We start from the raw sequence: 18,864 nt of genomic DNA on the forward strand, positions 1-18,864 counted from the left end.
ATTAATTAAATCCCATAATTATAGAAAAATAGCGAGTGAAAGGTGAGTTTTGGAATCGTTTCTCAAACGCGGATTGCGTTTTAACTCGATTGTAAAGGACCAAACCCAAGTTGGTTACCCAACGATTATTGATTGTCAAACGACTTGACCAAGGTTCTGAGTATTTAGAGGTGTGTGGCAAGCCATACAAAAAATGAGTATTTAGAGGTGGTGGCTTGGAGAAACCAGACTCCTTTATACACCATTCTTTAACTTGATGATCTATATTTCTTATCTAATTTTACTTCTCGTTTAATCTTGTTATTTCTTTAACTAATAGTACAATATTTTCTCTCAAATAATTATTTATAAGAATAAATAATTAGCTAGTAACATGTTATTTATTCAAAACTTTGTTTCACCCAAATCGATAGAGTGAATCCAAATAAATAATGAACAGTTTATTCAATTTAATAAATGTCTATTGAGTATTTCTCTTCTAAAATTAACCATGTTTACATAATAAAAAGATAAGAGAAGTTTCCCAAATTATTTTTTGTGTTTTCTTCTGGTTTTTGGTTCAAAGGAGCCATAAGACCGGACCGAAATTTGAAGTAGTCATATTCGCTGATTTTGAGATAGAAGAAAAAATATTGTAGCAGTGGAACAAACTTGAAGTGACCATTACACACCGAGGGAGACTGTTTTCCGAAGAAAAAATAATCAAAATTTTATATTGTTAACAAAATGTAAGAACTTTGATTTGATTTACTCGACATCGTTGGATCTAAATCTAATTAACAAATAAATGTCTTAATCATATCACTGTGTCATTAAGCCAATCAATCTTCTAACCTTTTTCAGGTAACAAATTGGAGAATAGAAAATGTAGGGCAAGTGGACACTTATCTAACTTTGGTGTAAATAAACTGGTTAAATGTCAGCATCACTGTCACTATAACACACAAGATTAGATACGTGCCCGAAAAACCTAAGCATCAATAGACGGTTTCCATGTCAAAAGTTGATTCCTTTGCATCATCATTTTCTTAATCCTGAATTACTTTTTCTTCCGGAATCTCCATCTCTGTTTTGTTAGTTTACGGTAAAAATGCTGTGATACCGGTTAACCAGTTTCAATCCGGTCCGGTTTTATTAAAGATTGGTTCAAAATAAACCCTACGTTTTCAAAGTTTAAACCTGATCTGGCCACATAATAAAAAACTAACGAACATATCTTAGTAACCAGTCGATTCGGACCTTAGTTTTTTTTTGGTATGAACTAAGACCTTAATTGTTTCAAAAACAATTTTCATGAAATGTTTATGCAAGTATGCAACGTATGGTATAAGAAACAAAGAGAAGTTGATGTATCAAAAACAAACAAAGAAAAAAAAAGTCCAGAGACCAAAACACTTGGCTGATAATTAAATACATTGATTGAAGTGACATTTTATAGTATGATGTCTCTTTGTGAGCTCTCTCTTCTTTCAGCCAATAATCAGACAATCGCATGTGTGAAGAAGTAACACGTAAGCTTAGCAGACTTCTGGAACAAACCTCACATGGCCAAAGCAGACAGGTCTGAAGGTTAATATTCGGATAAGAGTTTTCTGACTTTTCATGTCGTCTAAAATTCATATTTTCTAAAAAAAAGGTTAGCAATGACAAATCATTCTATCTTAAATCCAGAAAAAAACCTCCAAGTAAAAGCATCAAGATCCTTTCAACAATTGCTCTTTGTGATCCTCAATAAAGATGAAAGCAAGGAGAAAGATTCTTCATCTGCACTCCACTAATTGTCAGATTCTTAGTAGAGGTCCTAATCTACCAGACATGAGCAATACCTCAATCCATAATTGCAATCTCTGATGAAAATAATGATTTCCATTCAATACTGAGTTGAAGAAAACAAGAAAGAGACGAACGAGTTCAACAAAAATGAATAAATAAATGCAAACTGTTTATGAACAATCCCCCAACATCGTTCATCTCCATCAACAAAGCCTACAAAATCAACTTACTATAGACTGTTTTGGCATAACCCTGCAGCACGTAGAACAGAGAAATTAATGGGCATTATTTTCGAGTGTTATTGTTTTACTCCAGAGAAGTCGAATGGAAAGGCTTTCAAGCAGTAGATGACCTCTTGGTTTGCGATGATGGACATGTCTCTGCAGAACAATTGGGTGATAGAATACCTCAAGCTGCAGCACCAAAGAGTTCAGAGATTTTAGGGTGTGTTTTAAAGTGATGGGGACATATGAAGAGAAGATTTTTCGCATCAGTGAGTCTTCCTTCTCGATAGAAAGCTTCAATGACATGAAAGTAGGCTGCAAAGGAAGGAGAATCCTTGGAGCTTAGCACATCCAAGAACTTCTTAGCGTCTTCCAAAGTCCCAAACTTTGCAAGGTATCCATCAAAAGCTTCTGCGTATGCAGGGTAATTTTGCTTCTTCATCAACTGAAGAAGATCTAGCGCTTCTTTGCCCTTCTTGATCTCTAGCAGCTTGTCTATAAGACGTTTGTAAGTGCTTTGCCAAGGCTTTACATTGGCATTTTTCACCATCTCCATAAGGAATATGCTTGCCCCCTCGATCCTGTTTTGGATAAGAAACCCATCTATCAAGACATCAAGCAGATTAGAGTCAATATCAAACCCTTTCTCTAGCATATTCGCAAAACACGCCAAGGCCCTATCCAATTCATTGTTTTTGCAGTGCCCTTGGATCAGAATAGTCCAAGTTTTTATGTCGGGAAAGCATCCTTGTGCTTCCATTTGATCAAGGACTCCGCGGGCTTCTTCTAATCTCTTAGCTTTACAAAGCCCAAACACGAGTTGGCTGTATGTGATGTTATCCGGCTCATAACCCGCATTTCTCATAGCCTTCGTGATTTCCTCAGCTTCGTCAAACCTACCTACACTGGTTAAAGACCTGTGGATTCCATCATAAACAGCTTTTGAGAGAGACTTCCCTGTTGATTCATATTTCCTCGAAACCCGAAACACCAAATCCAAATCTGGGTTGGGACGAGCCGATAAATACCTCAACAAAAGACTACAATCTTGAATAGATGGTTTGAACGGACCATCCATCATATATTCATAAAGCTTAACTGTCTCAGTAATCATTCTAGATTTCTGAAACTGTCTTGAAACCTTTATATAAGTGTCAAGATCCATCTCATGCCCTGCGGTCTTCATTTCATCAACAACACTCCAAAACTCAGCAACCGAATTGGGCCTGGCCAAAACCCTCAAAGCCGCATTATAAGTAACAGTACTGTGTTGATAACCAGAAGAACTACCACCAACCCAATGGAAAAACGCCAAAGCTTTCAAGGGATGTTCCCTTAGTTCCTTCAACACCCTGATAACAAAATTATCAGACAAAACGAGATTCATCTCCTGCAATTCCCTCTCAACCTCACAACTCCAATCCACCTTCGTAACAACAGCAGAAACATCTCCAGCAACAACAGACATTGCATTCTCCTTAAGCATTCTCTCATAAAAATGAGCCACAGCCACAGCATCCGCTTTCGATTTCTCCTTATTAAGCTCACCATAAATAGTCTTATAAGTATCCTCATCTAAATAAAAACCTCCTTGTTTCATCTCACTCAGAGTCATCCAAAACCGCTTCATAGATCTCTGCTGCACTAAAATCCTCAACATAATGCTATAAAGTGGAGTACTTGGACTAAGCCCTGAATCTCGCAAAACCCAATCAAGAAAGTAATAAGCTTTTTCAGGATACTTCTCCAATTTCCTCAAAACGTAAATCGCAGTCTCGTGTGTTAAAGACAAATCCGGTTTCCTCAATCCTTCCTCTACTTCCTTAGACCAATCGTTCTCAAGTACTAATTGAAGCGTAGAATCTGGTTTCGAAGAAAAGGTTCGGAATTTCCAAAGAAATCGACTAGGGATTGCAAATGAATCGAGAGGCGAAATCGAGTTCGAGGAAAAACCCACCTGAGCTCTGCTTAGATACGATCGAGTAGAGATCTGTGAGTAAGCGTTACGAAGAGAAGACAGGATTGCCTTTGATCTGTACATGGCTACAGCAGGCAGCTACTACTGTGATTTTGTGTGTTTAGAAGAAGGAAGAGGAAGATACAGTGACAATTATAGGGTTTGAGCAAAAATGCAATTTTCATGAAAATTTGGGGGTTTAAGACTCTCGTGAAACGCTGCGTTTTTATGCTATGATATTTTATTTTGTTTTGGGCTTTGAGCCCATTTATGCCAAATATTTGGGTCCAGTCCCGGAATCGCTTATAAATTTCGTTTCGAATTTAGTTGTCATGTTGTAGAAAATCGAACAATTTCTCCACAAAATTGACGGTGAATTCAGGGTTTGAGTATTGATCGGAAAAAATGGAGTTTGATGACGAAGAAGACAAACCTAAAGAGGTTACCAAAACCCGAAGATTTGCCCCTGGAAAGTCCAAACCCAAACCCTTGGATTCTGCTGTGACTCTGAGCAAAATTGAGCACCATGTTGTTGATGCCAAATTACCTAAAGTTGAACCTGAGGTCTATACTGGCTCCGTTAAAATGGAGATTGGTTCTAAACTCAATAAGGAACCGGAGACAACAGAACCTGAGTTGATGGAAGTTGATGAGATTCCACTGCAGGAGGAAGAAGAAGAAGAAGACGAAGACGTTGTTGTTCGCCATGATTAGCTTAGATTCTTGGAAAATTTTGGATTTTTGCTAAGAGTTTTGATTTCTGAATGATGACAGCTTTATGTTCTACAATATCCTCTTAGACCCTCTTGGCGTCCATACGAAATGGATCAACGATGTGAACAAGTGAGTCTTCTTCTTCCCATTACTTGTTTTATTGCTATTCCTTCTTTTTTTCGTTGTTCTAATCATTTTCTTTATTTATGTGTTCTTTAAGGTGGAAGTTGATTTGTCTATCGATATCCATTCCAGGAACTATGATTCCGAGTTTGGAACTAAATTAAATATGACTAAGCAGGTCTGATTATTTTTTATTTTTTCCATGCTTAGATTCAGGCTTTGATGAATCTTTTGATGCAACTTCAATTTTCTTTTTCTTCTGTTTGGTTAGACCTCCTTGACAACGACGTGGAAGCAGCCTCCTACGTTGGGTTATGCTATTGGTGTTCTTTCAGGTGATAAGGTATTATTTTCTTGGAAGCTTTCTTTATAAACATTTTCTTGTTCTAGTGTGAAATAACTTATTAAATTGGACTTTGCAGTTACACTTGAATCCTGTTCATGCTGTTGCACAGCTCCGACCTTCTTTCCAGTGTTTTTCTTCCAAAAAGAAACAACCAGAAGCTCCTGAAGAATCTGTCAGAACGTCCGAAAAACTGGTATGAAATCATTTATCTAATAAAATTTTGTGGTGTGTTCAACTTTTAAACATTGATTGCTCCTGTCGAGTTTAGCCTTTTTTATTCTAATTGTTTTATTATCTTCATGGCAGAACAAAGGAGTGCATGCTTCGACGGATCAGAAACCAATTCCTGAACAAGTATGAGAATTGGTTTAATTCGGTTTTTGTTGTGATTATTTCTTCTGTGTGAGTTGTTGTTTGATATGGCTACGTATACTTATGCTTCTATCTTTCTTTTTCCTTTAGAATTGGGTTACACTCAAGTATCATGGACTTCAATCCGAGTTTTTCTCTAAATATCTTAATGGAATGATGGCGAATGGGAACTCTTCAATAGACTTCAACATGAACTCGTATGATGTTTTCCTTTTCACTGAATTCGCTTGAGACAACTTGTGTTTTAACTGCGTACCTTAACCTTTTTTTCCTCCTTACTATCTTCTTGTCTTTTGTTGAAGTGAGGTTTATATCAACTCGCTGTGCCATGGGGGAAACTCTGAAACAAAACATTCATCGAAAAGGTTAAGTCTTATCATTTTTTTAATATTCCGGCTTCCCTTTTCTTGTTTTAACCAAATGTCATCGCGTCAACATTTGCACCCTTTCTTACGTGTTTCTTAAAGATATTCTTCTGCTTTCAGGGTCTTGACCTCCCTACCGATTGAAGAACGTGTGAAGAAGTTGCTCTGCCAGGTTGGTAGCTATTATAATCTCAACGAATGCTTGCATTAATAGCTGTTTTTTAATGTTTCTCTAGATGAAGATTATATGAATCCTGCTCCTAAGTTATGAATAAAATATAGGTAAAAGCCCTCTATACTAACTTGTTCAGTCGACATAACAGGGACCTCAGTTATTTCAATACAGTGTTCTTAAGTATTATGCCCCAGAGTTATCAGACGAGGATTTCTTAAGGGTCGTCCAACAATATGCCTGGTTAGTTCAAGGTTTATGGACTCCCAAATCTGAGCTGCTAAAACTAGAGGAGGCTGTAGAGGATTCCAGGAATTATGTCCTGATGCTGTTCAGCAAGGGTTCAACTATAAACTACTCTGACATTGAAGCAACTGGTCACCTTAGGGAAAAAATGGAAACCATGTTGACTGTATTTGCCAAAGAAAGGCCTCTGCTATGTGATTGGAAGTTCAAAGAGCGCACTGATGTTTCCTTCATAAAATCCTACCCGGAGATTGCTAAGGAGCAAGCAAGCAGCTTTTTGGAAAGCTATGGACGAGAAGCTTACGTCAAAGATAACCCAAGGAGGAGGAAGAAGTAGAGTTGATAACTCGAGGAATATTGTAGGCAAAAATCCTTCAGCTATCACAGTGTAATGCCCTATTTTTTGGGGACTATTCCTCTTGTTTAATATCGGAGTAAGAAGCCAATATGCAGATATCTCAGTGTAATGCCCTATTTTTGAATAATCCCAAGTGTAACTGTCACTTGTATTCATATCTCCAGGTCTTAGTTCCTCAAATCTTTCTTCAAAAGGACATCCTTCCTCCATTCTCTAAACCATTGTCCAGCAAGTCTTAAACTCGTACCAGGGATGATATTATTCTCTAGTTTCAGATATCTATTTGGTGCTCTTGGTAGTTGTGATTGGATCCTTTGATGCTTATATCTGCTCCATTGCCTACAACAATTCTTACTCCCTGTCTGATCAAGCTTTGAGCAGCATGTATGCTCTTCCGGGTCTGGATCCAAGTGGGGCGGTTAGGGGTTTGTGTCGCTGAAGTATTTGCTCTTATAGATCTTGCCACCAACATGTCTTTCTGAGTTATCATCCTCCATAGTTGTTTTCCAAGTAATGCTATATTAAATGCCTCAATGTCTTTAAAACCAAGGCCACATTCTGCTTTTGGTTTGCCAAGTTGATCCCAGGCTTTGCAATGCATTCCTCTGGATTTATCGTGACAATCTGTTGACATATTGTTTTGGGAGTCTAAAACATGCCATTGTGTTATATATGTAGGCAGGGCCATAGCAACACCTCTCAAGAGTATTTATTTTCCTTCAGACGAAAGCAAATTAGACTGCCATCCTGAGAATCTGTGACTGAATTTTTTGCAAATGCAATTTCCGGAAAATTTTAGGGTTTAAGCAAAAATGCAATTTCCTACAACTTTGGGGGTTTAAGAGTCTCAGAATCTGTGACTGCGTTTTAGGATAGATGTTTTCAAGTTAGTTTTATGCAATTTTGGGCTTTTAGCCCATTTATGCCAAATGTTTGGGTCCAGTCCCGGAGTCGCTTACCGACAAGAATATGTTTGATGATTAGGTTTATATATTTACGAAACCCTAGTATACCTTGAGGCACAAGCTATTTAAGCAACACTAGTAGTACCCATTAAACCTAATAGGCGAGAGAGAACAAAATATTTACCCTTGAGTCTGGTTTAGAAGAATCTAGTGAATAAGAACGCGGTGATGATGGATCTTCAGATTGTTTCTGTGAAATTTCGAAAACAGAGAATCTTGATTTTGAATCCGAATAAAACTAGAATTCTCTGTTTCTGTATTCTTCAGAGAAACAGCCTGAGACCTATCATCACCGCCCTCTTCTTCACTCAGACTCTTCTGAGCTAGTTTCGTCTTCACCTAACTCTTCTGAATTCAAGAAATATTATTTGACAAATATTTTTCCAGATTTACCTTTAGTAAGACATAATATTACAAACCAAATTAATCTTAAAGATGAGTATGTAATGTAACAAACGAACTAACACAGTAAGCTATCAGAATCTTTAACTTGCAATCTCACCAAAGCCTCTTCACAAATCTCAGGAGGAAACTCTTTCAAAAACTCAGAAACTATACGTTCTTGATCTCTCTGCATCTCTTCAATCTCCTCTCTCTGTTTCCTCAACAAAGACTCAAGTTTCTCTACTATAACTCCAACGTCTTGATTGATTGGTGATGAAGACAGCTTAGAATTAGATCGTGGCGCGAACGGTGAACGTGAATCTCCAGCTCCAGCTTTAGGAGAGGACCAGAATTTTCTCCCTGAAGGAAATCTGTCTAAATGCAGCGTTTCTGGAGAAGACAAACATTTGTGTACCGCTGAATCATCACCGATAAGACGAGAAGGGATCCAATCGGGGATGTGTGAATGTATCTCTGTGTCGATCATTTTAACGATTGTTGAGATGTCTTGGTCATCGGTTAAGTCTAATTCTTCGACCATTTCGATGGCGACTGAGAAAGATGTGTCTGTCTCTATGTTAAATGGGAAGTGGATATTGCGGATTTGACCTGTATAAAAATGTTGTAATAACTGTGTCAAAAGAAAGTAATCATCTGAAGATTTGAGATAAAAAAAAGCAAAGAGATTTTGAACCTTTGGAATCGGTGATTCGTAGTTTTAGGAAGATTGTGTTGAGGTCTTTACGTTGGCCTTCTACGGTTAGTAAGCCTACCTCGGAATCCGAGAGTGTATCCACGATTCCGTTTCCGTTGTAGCCATTTTCTGTGACAATGTTATTGAACTTGGTGTTAGAAAATTTCACATAGAAAAAAGATAGAAATAATCTTATGTTTGCAATTATTGGTTTTAAGAGAGAAGTTCATGAAACTTCATATAGAGATGAAATGAATTACCAAAATTTGATTTACCTTTGTGAGAGTTGACAGTTTCGGTCTTTTCATTGTAGCATTTCAGAAAAGGATCATCAAGTAGTTCCTTGGCTGACAAGCGTTGTGAGACCTTTGCGATACACTTCTCTATGAATGTTCTCACTTGAGGATCAGTCACATTTAAAAGAGAGGCTGGTTTGACTCCCTAAAAAGATTGCGAAAAATGAATCTACTATATGAAAAAGTTGTTCTTGATTGGATTTCATATGGAGAAAAAAAGATCACTTACCGATGTAACTTTCCTATAAATCTGAGCAGCATTGGTGCATTCAGAATACGGGTATTCAAAAGTTACCAGCTCAAGCAAACACATCCCAAACGCGTATATATCGACAAGTACATTATAGTCCTCTTCATAGAGTTCCGGCGCCATAAATTCAGGAGTTCCTAACAATTTCAAACACACATTTTATAGTTTCACAATGGAGAAATATTTTAGTTTGAGAACAAGATTAAAGATCTCACCGATGACGCTATGAGCTGAGCGAGCCCGGTGCAGAATCGCGGCTAGCCCTAGATCTCCAATTTTGACCTCACCTTGGTTCCCATTAATGAAAATGTTATCACATTTTAGATCTCTATGGATCACAGGAGGATCATGACTATGTAGATAAACAAGCCCTTCTAAAATCTGCATTGACCATTTCTTCAATGCTCTTAGATCAACACACTTATGCTTCTTCCGGTACCTATATAAGCTCGAGAAACCGAATCGATCCACAAAAGGGTTTGTCAAACATGAAAAATCTTGATCAAATAAAAAAAGATTTGATTTGACTCTTGAGAGAGGAATCTGACTGTCTAAGATTTCCAGAAGTGAAGACTTCGGTGATGAGATTAATGGTCATGTGTTGGTGATCGATCCAAGAAGTGTAGAATTTGATGATGCTTTTGTGTTTAAGGGTTTTGAGTAAGTGAACTTCAGAGTAAAGACGATCTAAATCCTCTGAGCTACAGAATTTATCATCTAACTTAACTTGGTTCCAAGCCACTTCGATTCCTTCAAGTTGGTCAAATGCTCTGTATCTGAAGAATTCTTTTATCAAAGAAACCCTTTAGTGACTGTGTTTTGTCAGAATCTAATCTGATTTGTCTCTGTAGTAATAACAGAGATCAAAGAAAAAGGATACACTTCTTTGAAAGCTCCTTTGCCTAGAACTTCTTTATACTGAAAAATGAGAAACAAAAACATTAGAATTGAGAAAAAAGGTAAAAATCAAATCAAATAAAGAAGAACAGACCCGGCCATAGCGACCAGTGGGATCAATCTCAACGAATTCTTCCTCGGAATTATTATCGTCTTGTCGCATTCTTGGTTACTTGCAAGTCAAAACAAAGGAGTTCTTGAGAGAAGAGAGAAATTTAGTCAAAGAAAAGCAGGTTCTGACTATAATTATTATTATTACTTAGCTGTTTTTTTTTTATGAATAAATTGATTATTTAGATGATGGTTGAATTTAATGTTTGTTCTGCCATTAAAACCAAGCTTAAGTTTTTCCAGCTGCTGATCATAATGGTGTGGACTGTGGACTGTAGAATGTTGCACTCTCTTTCTTTCTCATCTTCTAATTTTGGACACTCAGATCCACTGGACAAGACCACGTGGCAAAGGTGTGGGTCGTTGCTCTTTTCGCGCCATTGAATCTGGTTTTTAATTTGATTTTCTTCTCATTTATTGTCATGTGAGTTAATTATTCTAATCAATTATTTTGCTTATTCAGTCAACTTCATGGTGTTGTGAATATTAAATATTCGGGCTTTTTCCTCTTCTTAAGTCACTCTTTTAGCTGACTACGAACCCTATAATTGATTATCCTAAACCGAATAATAGGTTTGGTAAATTACAAAATGTTTTAGCCATTGAACCCGCTTGTCATGTAACGAATTCGATTTTACTGTGTGTAAACAACCATTTGAACTTCAGCTTCAGTTCTTTTAAAGGAAACTTTTTACTAAAAGTTTTGCTCTCTCTCTCTCAGGATTATAATAGTCATAATTTTTGGTGAAACCTAGATATCCAATGTTACATTTTTAAAATAAACTTGTACTGACACAAATCACTGCACTAATGTCATGATCATTTGTTATAATCTATTATCTACTTATGTCTTAACTTATTGGTGACAGAAGTTTTGAGACGAATTATGACATTTAAATTTTCATGGAGGTGTTCGTTGAACAATGTTGTTGCATTATTTTTGATGAGTGTGAATAGGCCTGAGATTTCGGTTAACCGTTCGGTTATCGGTTGGGTCCATTCGGTTTCGGTTCTTTCGGTTTCAAAATTTAGTATCCATTCGGATATTTTGAAATCTCGGTTCGGTTTCGGTTCGGTTCCGGTTCTTTCGGTTTTAAAATTTAGTATCCATTCGGTTATTTTGCTTATGATATTTTCGGATATTTCGGTTATTTTCGAGTATTTTTACTATTTTTATATATTTTTCAAGTATTTTTGATTATTTGGTTTATAAATAACTAATTATTTTGAAAATATAATTGTATTTCGGGTATTTCGGTTCGGTACCGATTTTGTTACGGTTATAGAATTTAGTATCCATTCGGTTATTTTCAAATTTTCGATTTGGTTCGGTTCGGTTTTTTTTGCTTCGGTTTCGGTTCGGTACATTCGGTTCGATTTATTTACCCAGGCCTAAGTGTGAATTGACGGTTCAGGCGTTGAAAAACAATTATAAAAAATGATAATCTTATTTTTGTAAGGCCCATTGGGCCATAGTATACGGCAGCATAAAACATCCTTCGAACTTAGAAAGATGTGAAGAAGAGGGCTAACGGCAGCCAGAGACCATTATTCTAGGCACTTCACACTTGTACTGTATGGTGGTAAGACACATAAATTGTAGAAACACCGAAAGACTAGAACGGGGACACGACCAAAATAAGACACACACCAAATGAAATCTCGAACAACTAAACATTAAAAGACTGGTGCATGCATAAAACACGTTTCGTAAATCCAAAAGATTACTACTGTGAAGAAACTTGGCTTGTATATGTAAGTACAAAAGATCACAAATAAAAACTCTTCACAAAAACACGTTTTGAAGAACTTGAAGAATCCAGACATGATGATCATGATCTTTCTGCTATGCTTATTAATCTTCGTTACCATCATATTTTTCAAAAAACAGAAGAGAGGGAAGAAAATCAACACACTTCCGTCACCACCGGGACTACCGTTAATCGGAAACCTTCATCAGCTCGGCCACCACCCTCACCGATCACTATGCTCTCTCAGCCACCGCTATGGTCCTCTCATGCTCCTTCACTTTGGCCGTGTCCCTGTTCTTGAAGATGCATGACCGTGTTTTCGCAAACCGGCCACGGTAAAAAATCTTCGAAAAGCTTCTTTATGATAAACATGATGTGGCCTCAGCTCCTTATGGAGAGTATTGGAGGCAAATGAAGAGTGTATGCGTCCTCCATCTCTTCAGCAACAAAATGGTACGGTCCTTTCGAGAAGTGAGAGAAGAAGAGATCAGTGTGATGATGGAAAATATCCGGAAATCGAATTCTTTGCCGGTAAATTTAAGCAAAATCTTGGTGAGTTTAACTAACGATGTGATATGTAGAGTTGCTTTGGGACGGAAATACGGTGGTGAAGTGGATTTTAAGGAGTTAATGGAGAGGCTAAGTAAGCTATTGGGGACGTTTAGTGTGGGGAGTTATATACCGTGGCTTGCCTGGGTTGATTGGGTCAGCGGTTTGGATGGTCAGCTAGAAAAGACGGCAAACGATCTTGATAAGTTCTTTGAGAGAGTTGTGCAAGATCATGTCAATGGCAACAGAGATAGGACTGATTTTGTGGATGTATTGCTCTCCATTCAGAGAGAGAAGAGCGTCGGGTTTGAAATCAACCGTGTCAGCATAAAGGCTATCGTCTTGGTGAGAAAAATACACAGTTTTGGGTTATACATACCAATTCAGATTGTATGATGTTTTAGTATGTATATAACCGTAGTTCTTGTTTTGGTTATCACTTTTCAGGATGTTTTTGTGGGTGGTACGGACACATCATATACACTTATGGAATGGGCAATGACAGAGCTTCTACGTCATCCAAAGTGTCTGAACATACTCCAAGAAGAAGTCCGTACGATATGTAAGGACAGACCAAGTGTATCAGAAGATGACATCAAAGACATGAACTACTTAAAAGCTGTGATCAAGGAGACACTCAGGCTACACCCTCCCCTTCCATTGATGGCTCCTCACGAATCAACCCAAGATGTCAGATTAAGAGATTACCACATACCTGCTGGTACACAGGTGTTGATCAATGCTTGGGCGATCGGGAGAGAGGCTGCGACATGGGGACCAGACGCGGAGGAGTTTAGACCAGAGAGGCATTTATATTCGTCTGTTGATTACCGGGGTCAGGCTTTTGAGCTGATTCCGTTTGGAGCAGGAAGAAGAATTTGCCCAGCAATATCATTCGCTGTGGCGTTGAATGAGGTGGTTTTGGCTAACTTAGTGCATCGGTTTGATTGGAGATTACCAGTCGAATCTACAGAAGATCAGACGGATGTGGCTGAATCAACTGGTATTGCGATCCACCGCATGTTACCACTCTACGCCGTTGCATCATCTACTACTTGACTAGTTGACCTAGGCGTTATGAATATAAATGCTTTGTTCTGTTATACGTGTACAATAAACATATATGTTTACTCATTTGAAACTCTGGGAACCATAACTTTGCAAGTTCTCCACCATAGCTTTGTTTTTGTTGATACTGCTTGGACTCCACGAAACAAATTACCAATCAGGACGAAAATAAATAAGTATATCAAACGTTAATTTGTGCCTGGACAAGAAGTTAATTTGTACACAACTGAAGAAGTAGAATCACAATTACATCTCTTGATTCCTTTCAAAACGATTATCTAGCTAGCTAATTTTTTATTGAATATATAAATTTTGTGTTATCGTATTTATAATTTAAAAGTATGCTAATTTAGTGTTGTACAAATAAATGCAAAGTTGGTTATCATTAAAAAACCTAGTAATTAATTGGATTTCAAAATATATAGTTACGAGAAAATCAGATTTATGTAATAAACAAATTCGGTTGTCATATTTGTTACTATATAAAGTATGGTAATTTAATAGTATTAATTATGGTACTTTGTGTCTCCATTAAATAATTAGCACTGTGGATATATATACATAAACCCAAGCTTGTGCATAAGTCCAAAATATCAAAAAGAACTTTAAAACTCCTCACAAGATTTTTGTGTAAAGAACTTACAGAATCCAGACATGCAAATGATGATAATAATATAATATTTACTGGAAAACTTTTAATATTTTATGAATACAAAATAAGGTATTCGAAATATACAAATAAGGTATATAATTTTTACTTTTAAAAGTTATTTGAAATATATATACAAATAAGGTATATAATTTTTACTTTTAAAAGTTATTTGAAATATATATACAAAAAAAGGGATATAATTTTTAAGAGATAAATAGTTTTGTGGCTATTAAAAAATCAAACAAATAAGGCATTTGAACATATAAAAGTAGACGATGAAATATTTTTTGTTTCTTTTTTGGTAAAAGATTTTTTTGTTAACTTTATCTTTAAATAGCAAAAAAGGATTATGTGTCAGTTTAATTGTGATGTGTGATTGGGTGTCAGTAATATGTAGAGATTTCTTTACTTTTTAGGCATAGGATTTGAGAGAAAATTTTATTTTGCCAAGTAAGGCAAAGAAAGAAGAAAATCTGAGTGGACCCTAATAACGTAACGTACGTAGAGAAACTTTGATTATATAAACCTAAGTCCAAAAGAACACAAATTCTCAAGAAAAATCTTGAAGAACTGTGAAATCAAACTAAAGAAATGATGATGATGATACTTCTCTTGTGGTCAATAATTTTCATGACCATTCTCTTCTTAAAAAAAAAGTTGAGTGGGAAGAAAGGTAAGACACCTCCGTCACCACCGGGACTTCCGTTGATCGGAAACCTTCATCAGCTCGGCCGTCACACTCACCGATCACTATGCTCTCTCAGTCGCCGTTACGGTCCTCTTATGCTCCTTCACTTAGGCCGTGTCCCCGTTCTTATAGTCTCTTCCGCGGACATGGCTCAAGAAATCTTGAAGACGCACGACCAAGCTTTCGCAAACCGCCCACGGTCAAAACTCTCCCAGAAGCTTCTTTACAACAATCGCGATGTGGCCTCAGCTCCTTATGGAGAGTATTGGAGGCAAATGAAGGCTGTGTGCACCATTCATCTCTTAAGCAACAAAATGGTACGATCTTTTCGAGATGTAAGAGAAGAAGAAATCACTTTGATGATGGAGAAAATCCGGAAATCGAGTTCTTTGCCGTTTAATGTAAGCAAGGTCTTGGAGAGTTTAACTAACGATGTGATATGTAGAGTGGCTTTAGGACGGAAATATGGTGGTGAAACTGACTTTAAGAAATTAACGGATAGACTAAGCGAGCTATTGGGGACGTTTAGTATAGGGAGTTTTGTACCGTGGCTTGCGTGGATTGATTGGATCCGCGGTTGGGATGCTCAGCTAGATAAGATGGGAAAGGATCTTGATGACTTCTTTGAGAAAGTTGTGCAAGATCATGAAGATGGCGACAACCGAGATAGGTTTGACTTGATCGATGCATTGCTCAAAGTTAAAAGAGAGAAGAGTCCCGGGTTTGAGATAGAGCGAGTCAGCATAAAGGCAATCACGTTGGTAAGGAACAATACACACTTTTGGATGATACCAATCAGATTTTATGATGTTTTAGCATATGTAACTGTAGTTCTTGTTATTTTTTTGTTTTCAGGATGTTTTTGTGGGTGGTTCCGACACATCGTTCACGCTTTTGGAATGGGCAATGACAGAGCTTCTACGTCACCCAGAGAGTCTGAAAAGACTCCAAGAAGAAGTGCGTACGATTTGTAAGGGCAAATCAAGTGTATCAGAAGATGACATTAAAGAAATGAAATACTTAAAAGCTGTCATCAAAGAGGCACTCAGGCTACATCCTCCATTTCCAATGATGGCTCCTCATGAATCAACAGAAGATGTCAAATTAAGAGACTACCACATACCTGCCGGTACACAAGTGATGATGAATGCTTGGGCCATCGGGAGAGAGGTTGCGACATGGGGACCAGACGCGGAGGAGTTTAAACCGGAGCGGCATTTAGATACGTCTGTTGATTTCCGAGGTCAGAACTTTGAGCTGCTTCCATTTGGAGCAGGGAGAAGGATTTGTCCAGCAGTATCATTCGCTGTGGTATTGAATGAGGTGGTTTTGGCTAACTTAGTGCACGGGTTTAATTGGAAATTACCGGAGGAATCTAAAGAAGACAAAACCGATGTCGCTGAATCCAGCGGTTTTTCGGTTCACCGCGAGTTCCCTCTTTATGCCATTGCATCACCTTACTTGACCTAGGCATTTATATATATATATATATATTAATGCTTTGTTATGTTATGTTGTGGATTTGTTCTGATTTCTCGCCATGGGTTCTGGTTTTTTTTGCTTTTCTTCTCTAAGTTGTTTTCGTTAATTGTTATGTGATTTTAGTTATTTTAATCAATCATCTTGCTTTCTCGCTCTCATAAGTAACGTAGTTCTATGACTTCAAGATATTGCTATTTTACTACTCTTGTTTTCAGAAATGTCAAGGTTGTAGACGCGATATACTACGTGACAACTGGCAACCATGGCATGAACATCTAGGTTCTATGGGGTATACTCATTGTAATACGAAATATCATGAGTGATTTAAATGTTCTTGGTGGATATGAGGTCTTGCAAAAATGTGAATAATGTTGTTCCAATGGATTTTTCATTTTTTAGTGGATGTTTATAAATTGTGATGTTGTTTTTTTGTATGAACTTTTACGAGCTTATGTGACTAGTAACCTAGTATATGTTCTAAGTCATTTCTGACTAGTATGTTCTAAGTCATATTCTTTTGAAGATTGTTAGACCACCATTATTGGTGGTATCTTAACTATTTCTTAGCTAAATCTTAGCTAAAAAATTAAAGAAAAATCTTATTAAAGACTAAGATCCAAAATTAAAGTGGCTTAGCTAAGATCCAAATTTAACATTAAGATCCATTTTTAAGAACCATTTTTAAATTTATTATTTTAATACTCTTAAGAACCATTTTTAAGCAACCCTTGTTAATCATGCTCTAATACGTATAGATATGATATGACTATAGAGAAATCTTCATGGAAGGTGCGATCCATTGTGCTTGTTCATCAAACGTATGTAATTAGTTAAGCATTTATTATGAAATCGACGATTAAATAGCGTTATCGGTCAAAATTCCTAGAGCAAAGCTACCTGTGCTAGAGGTTACGTCTTTTTTTTTCTCTTAAGTTCGAGAAAACGTTTTGTGAAATTTGTAGTGTGTTACCATTCTTGTCCAATTTTTTTTTTCTTATGAAGATGATAAAAAGATCAATATGCTCACTCCACCGAAACCATGTTTATTTCTTTGAAACGGAAAAAATGTTGGAAATGAACTTTATATTTAAAAAAAAATTAAGAGAATGCAATATGTTTTCTAATAACCACCAAACTAACCACATGATGAATAAATATGCCCTGCATGCTGCTATCACAATTCACAAATCTATGTGACAATAATGCACATGCGTTAGAAATGCCATAAATCCTTAGGCATGTACGTAATTAAAGGATTGAAAACCCCACTGTCCTACTACAAATAGAATAATCTCACATGCAAGCCGCTACAATTGACATCTAAGTTAGGTCTCAAGGAAAATTCAATATTGCCCACATGACTCGATTTTTTTTTTTCGTTGTTATGTTTGTTACGCTAAATAATTTTAATTCACGTCCACAATTTCGTTCACTTAGGCACTTAATTGGCATCAACTAAATAAAAGCTTGGGCTAATTAGTGGAGGGAAAGACAAGGGCAATGTAGTGTTTATAAAACATGTGAAACTGTCTATTATTCTTGCAAAAATCAATATATCCCTTTAATAATTTTTTTTTCCCTTTAATAATTGATATCCTTCATCAGCTCGGCCTTCGCGTGGATACGGAGCTGGTCCCGTTTGGAGCAGGGAGAAGGATTTGCCCAGCAATATCATTTGCTGTGTTATTGGATGAGGTGGTTTTGGCTAACTTAGTGCATCAGTTTGATTGGAGACTACCAGCCGGACCAATGAATTTTGGGGCCCTAATAAAATTAAGAAAAAAATAATATCATAATTTTCATAATATTAAAAATTATAAAGTAAAAATAATCAATTTAAATGAAACTATTATTTTAAAAAACATATTACAATTATATCCTTTAAAAAGGAAATAATAACTTAAATCTTATGAAAATTAATTTTTTTATGGGTTTTTTTCAAAAATTATTTATCAAATTTGCTGTTTTTTCCTCATATTTACAACAATTTATATATATGTATAACTAAAAAAACATTTAAGTAGGCCTCTCTAAAGTGGAACCCCATTAGAATGTTTCATCACCATGTGCTCAAGTCCGGCTCTGACTACCAGTGGAATCTACAGAATATCAGACCGATGTCGCTGAATCAACAGGCATTGCGGTTCACCGCATGTTCCCACTCTTCGCCATCGCATCACCTACTACTTGATTTAGACATTATATATATATGCTTTGTTAGAAATGTACAATAAGCATGTCACTGGTAAAGAGATCTTTAAGATTTGAGTTCTTAAGTAACTACACTAATTTGACCCCAAAAAAATAACTACACTAGTTAAGAAATCCAAGTGAGCATAATCAGCTCCCTGGCAATTGTCAAAGGAACATAACAGACTGATGTTTCCCTCTCAATTATGCTCAGTATATGTTCCACTGTAGACATAA

The 18,864-nt window shown here is 36.7% G+C and overlaps 4 protein-coding genes and 1 pseudogene across 4 annotated transcripts; 3 read left to right on the plus strand and 2 right to left on the minus strand.

Moving 5' to 3' along the window:
• Window positions 1–1,848: 1,848 nt before the first annotated feature.
• On the minus strand, window positions 1,849–4,132 carry LOC9311958 (pentatricopeptide repeat-containing protein At3g48250, chloroplastic). The gene has a single exon (XM_002877559.2). The coding sequence runs from the start codon at window positions 4,036–4,038 to the stop codon at window positions 2,182–2,184; it is 1,857 nt and encodes a 618-aa protein (XP_002877605.1). The 5' UTR covers window positions 4,039–4,132; the 3' UTR covers window positions 1,849–2,181.
• Window positions 4,133–4,231: 99 nt separating this feature from the next.
• LOC9313674 lies at window positions 4,232–6,868 on the plus strand (annotated as a pseudogene).
• A 1,081-nt stretch (window positions 6,869–7,949) lies between these two features.
• On the minus strand, window positions 7,950–10,423 carry LOC9311959 (probable serine/threonine-protein kinase WNK3). Its single transcript, XM_002877560.2, has 8 exons — window positions 10,231–10,423; window positions 10,120–10,157; window positions 9,788–10,015; window positions 9,455–9,678; window positions 9,219–9,376; window positions 8,969–9,134; window positions 8,694–8,822; window positions 7,950–8,608 (listed from the first exon to the last, which is right to left on the minus strand). Exons 1-8 carry the CDS (start codon window positions 10,297–10,299, stop codon window positions 8,076–8,078), a joined length of 1,545 nt encoding a protein of 514 aa, XP_002877606.1. The 5' UTR covers window positions 10,300–10,423; the 3' UTR covers window positions 7,950–8,075.
• Window positions 10,424–11,648: 1,225 nt separating this feature from the next.
• On the plus strand, window positions 11,649–13,724 carry LOC9313675 (cytochrome P450 71A26). Its single transcript, XM_021024725.1, is given in 3 exon segments — window positions 11,649–12,293; window positions 12,295–12,892; window positions 12,995–13,724. Coding segments are annotated over 3 exon segments (1,431 nt in total). The 5' UTR covers window positions 11,649–12,072; the 3' UTR covers window positions 13,607–13,724.
• A 1,074-nt stretch (window positions 13,725–14,798) lies between these two features.
• Window positions 14,799–16,595, plus strand: LOC9311960 (cytochrome P450 71A25). Its single transcript, XM_021024705.1, has 2 exons — window positions 14,799–15,716; window positions 15,811–16,595. Exons 1-2 carry the CDS (start codon window positions 14,859–14,861, stop codon window positions 16,423–16,425), a joined length of 1,473 nt encoding a protein of 490 aa, XP_020880364.1. The 5' UTR covers window positions 14,799–14,858; the 3' UTR covers window positions 16,426–16,595.
• The last annotated feature ends 2,269 nt before the right edge of the window (window positions 16,596–18,864 follow it).

This window comes from Arabidopsis lyrata (assembly GCF_000004255.2).
Source record: "Arabidopsis lyrata subsp. lyrata unplaced genomic scaffold ARALYscaffold_5, whole genome shotgun sequence".
NCBI classification, from domain to species: Eukaryota; Viridiplantae; Streptophyta; class Magnoliopsida; order Brassicales; family Brassicaceae; genus Arabidopsis; species Arabidopsis lyrata.

What these genes read in the sequence shown, in the direction of transcription:
- LOC9311958 (XM_002877559.2), bottom strand. Translation starts at nt 4,038, where the DNA reads ATGTACAGATCAAAGGCAATCCTGTCTTCTCTTCGTAACGCTTACTCA.
- LOC9311959 (XM_002877560.2), bottom strand. Translation starts at nt 10,299, where the DNA reads ATGCGACAAGACGATAATAATTCCGAGGAAGAATTCGTTGAGATTGAT. An exon ending in ACTTCTGGAAATCTTAGACA is followed by an intron (nt 9,679 to 9,787) that starts GTCAGATTCCTC and finishes GAGCTTATATAG; the next exon opens with GTACCGGAAGAAGCATAAGT. An exon ending in AACTGTCAACTCTCACAAAG is followed by an intron (nt 8,823 to 8,968) that starts GTAAATCAAATT and finishes ACATTGTCACAG; the next exon opens with AAAATGGCTACAACGGAAAC.
- LOC9311960 (XM_021024705.1), top strand. Translation starts at nt 14,859, where the DNA reads ATGATGATGATGATACTTCTCTTGTGGTCAATAATTTTCATGACCATT. An exon ending in GCATAAAGGCAATCACGTTG is followed by an intron (nt 15,717 to 15,810) that starts GTAAGGAACAAT and finishes TTTTGTTTTCAG; the next exon opens with GATGTTTTTGTGGGTGGTTC.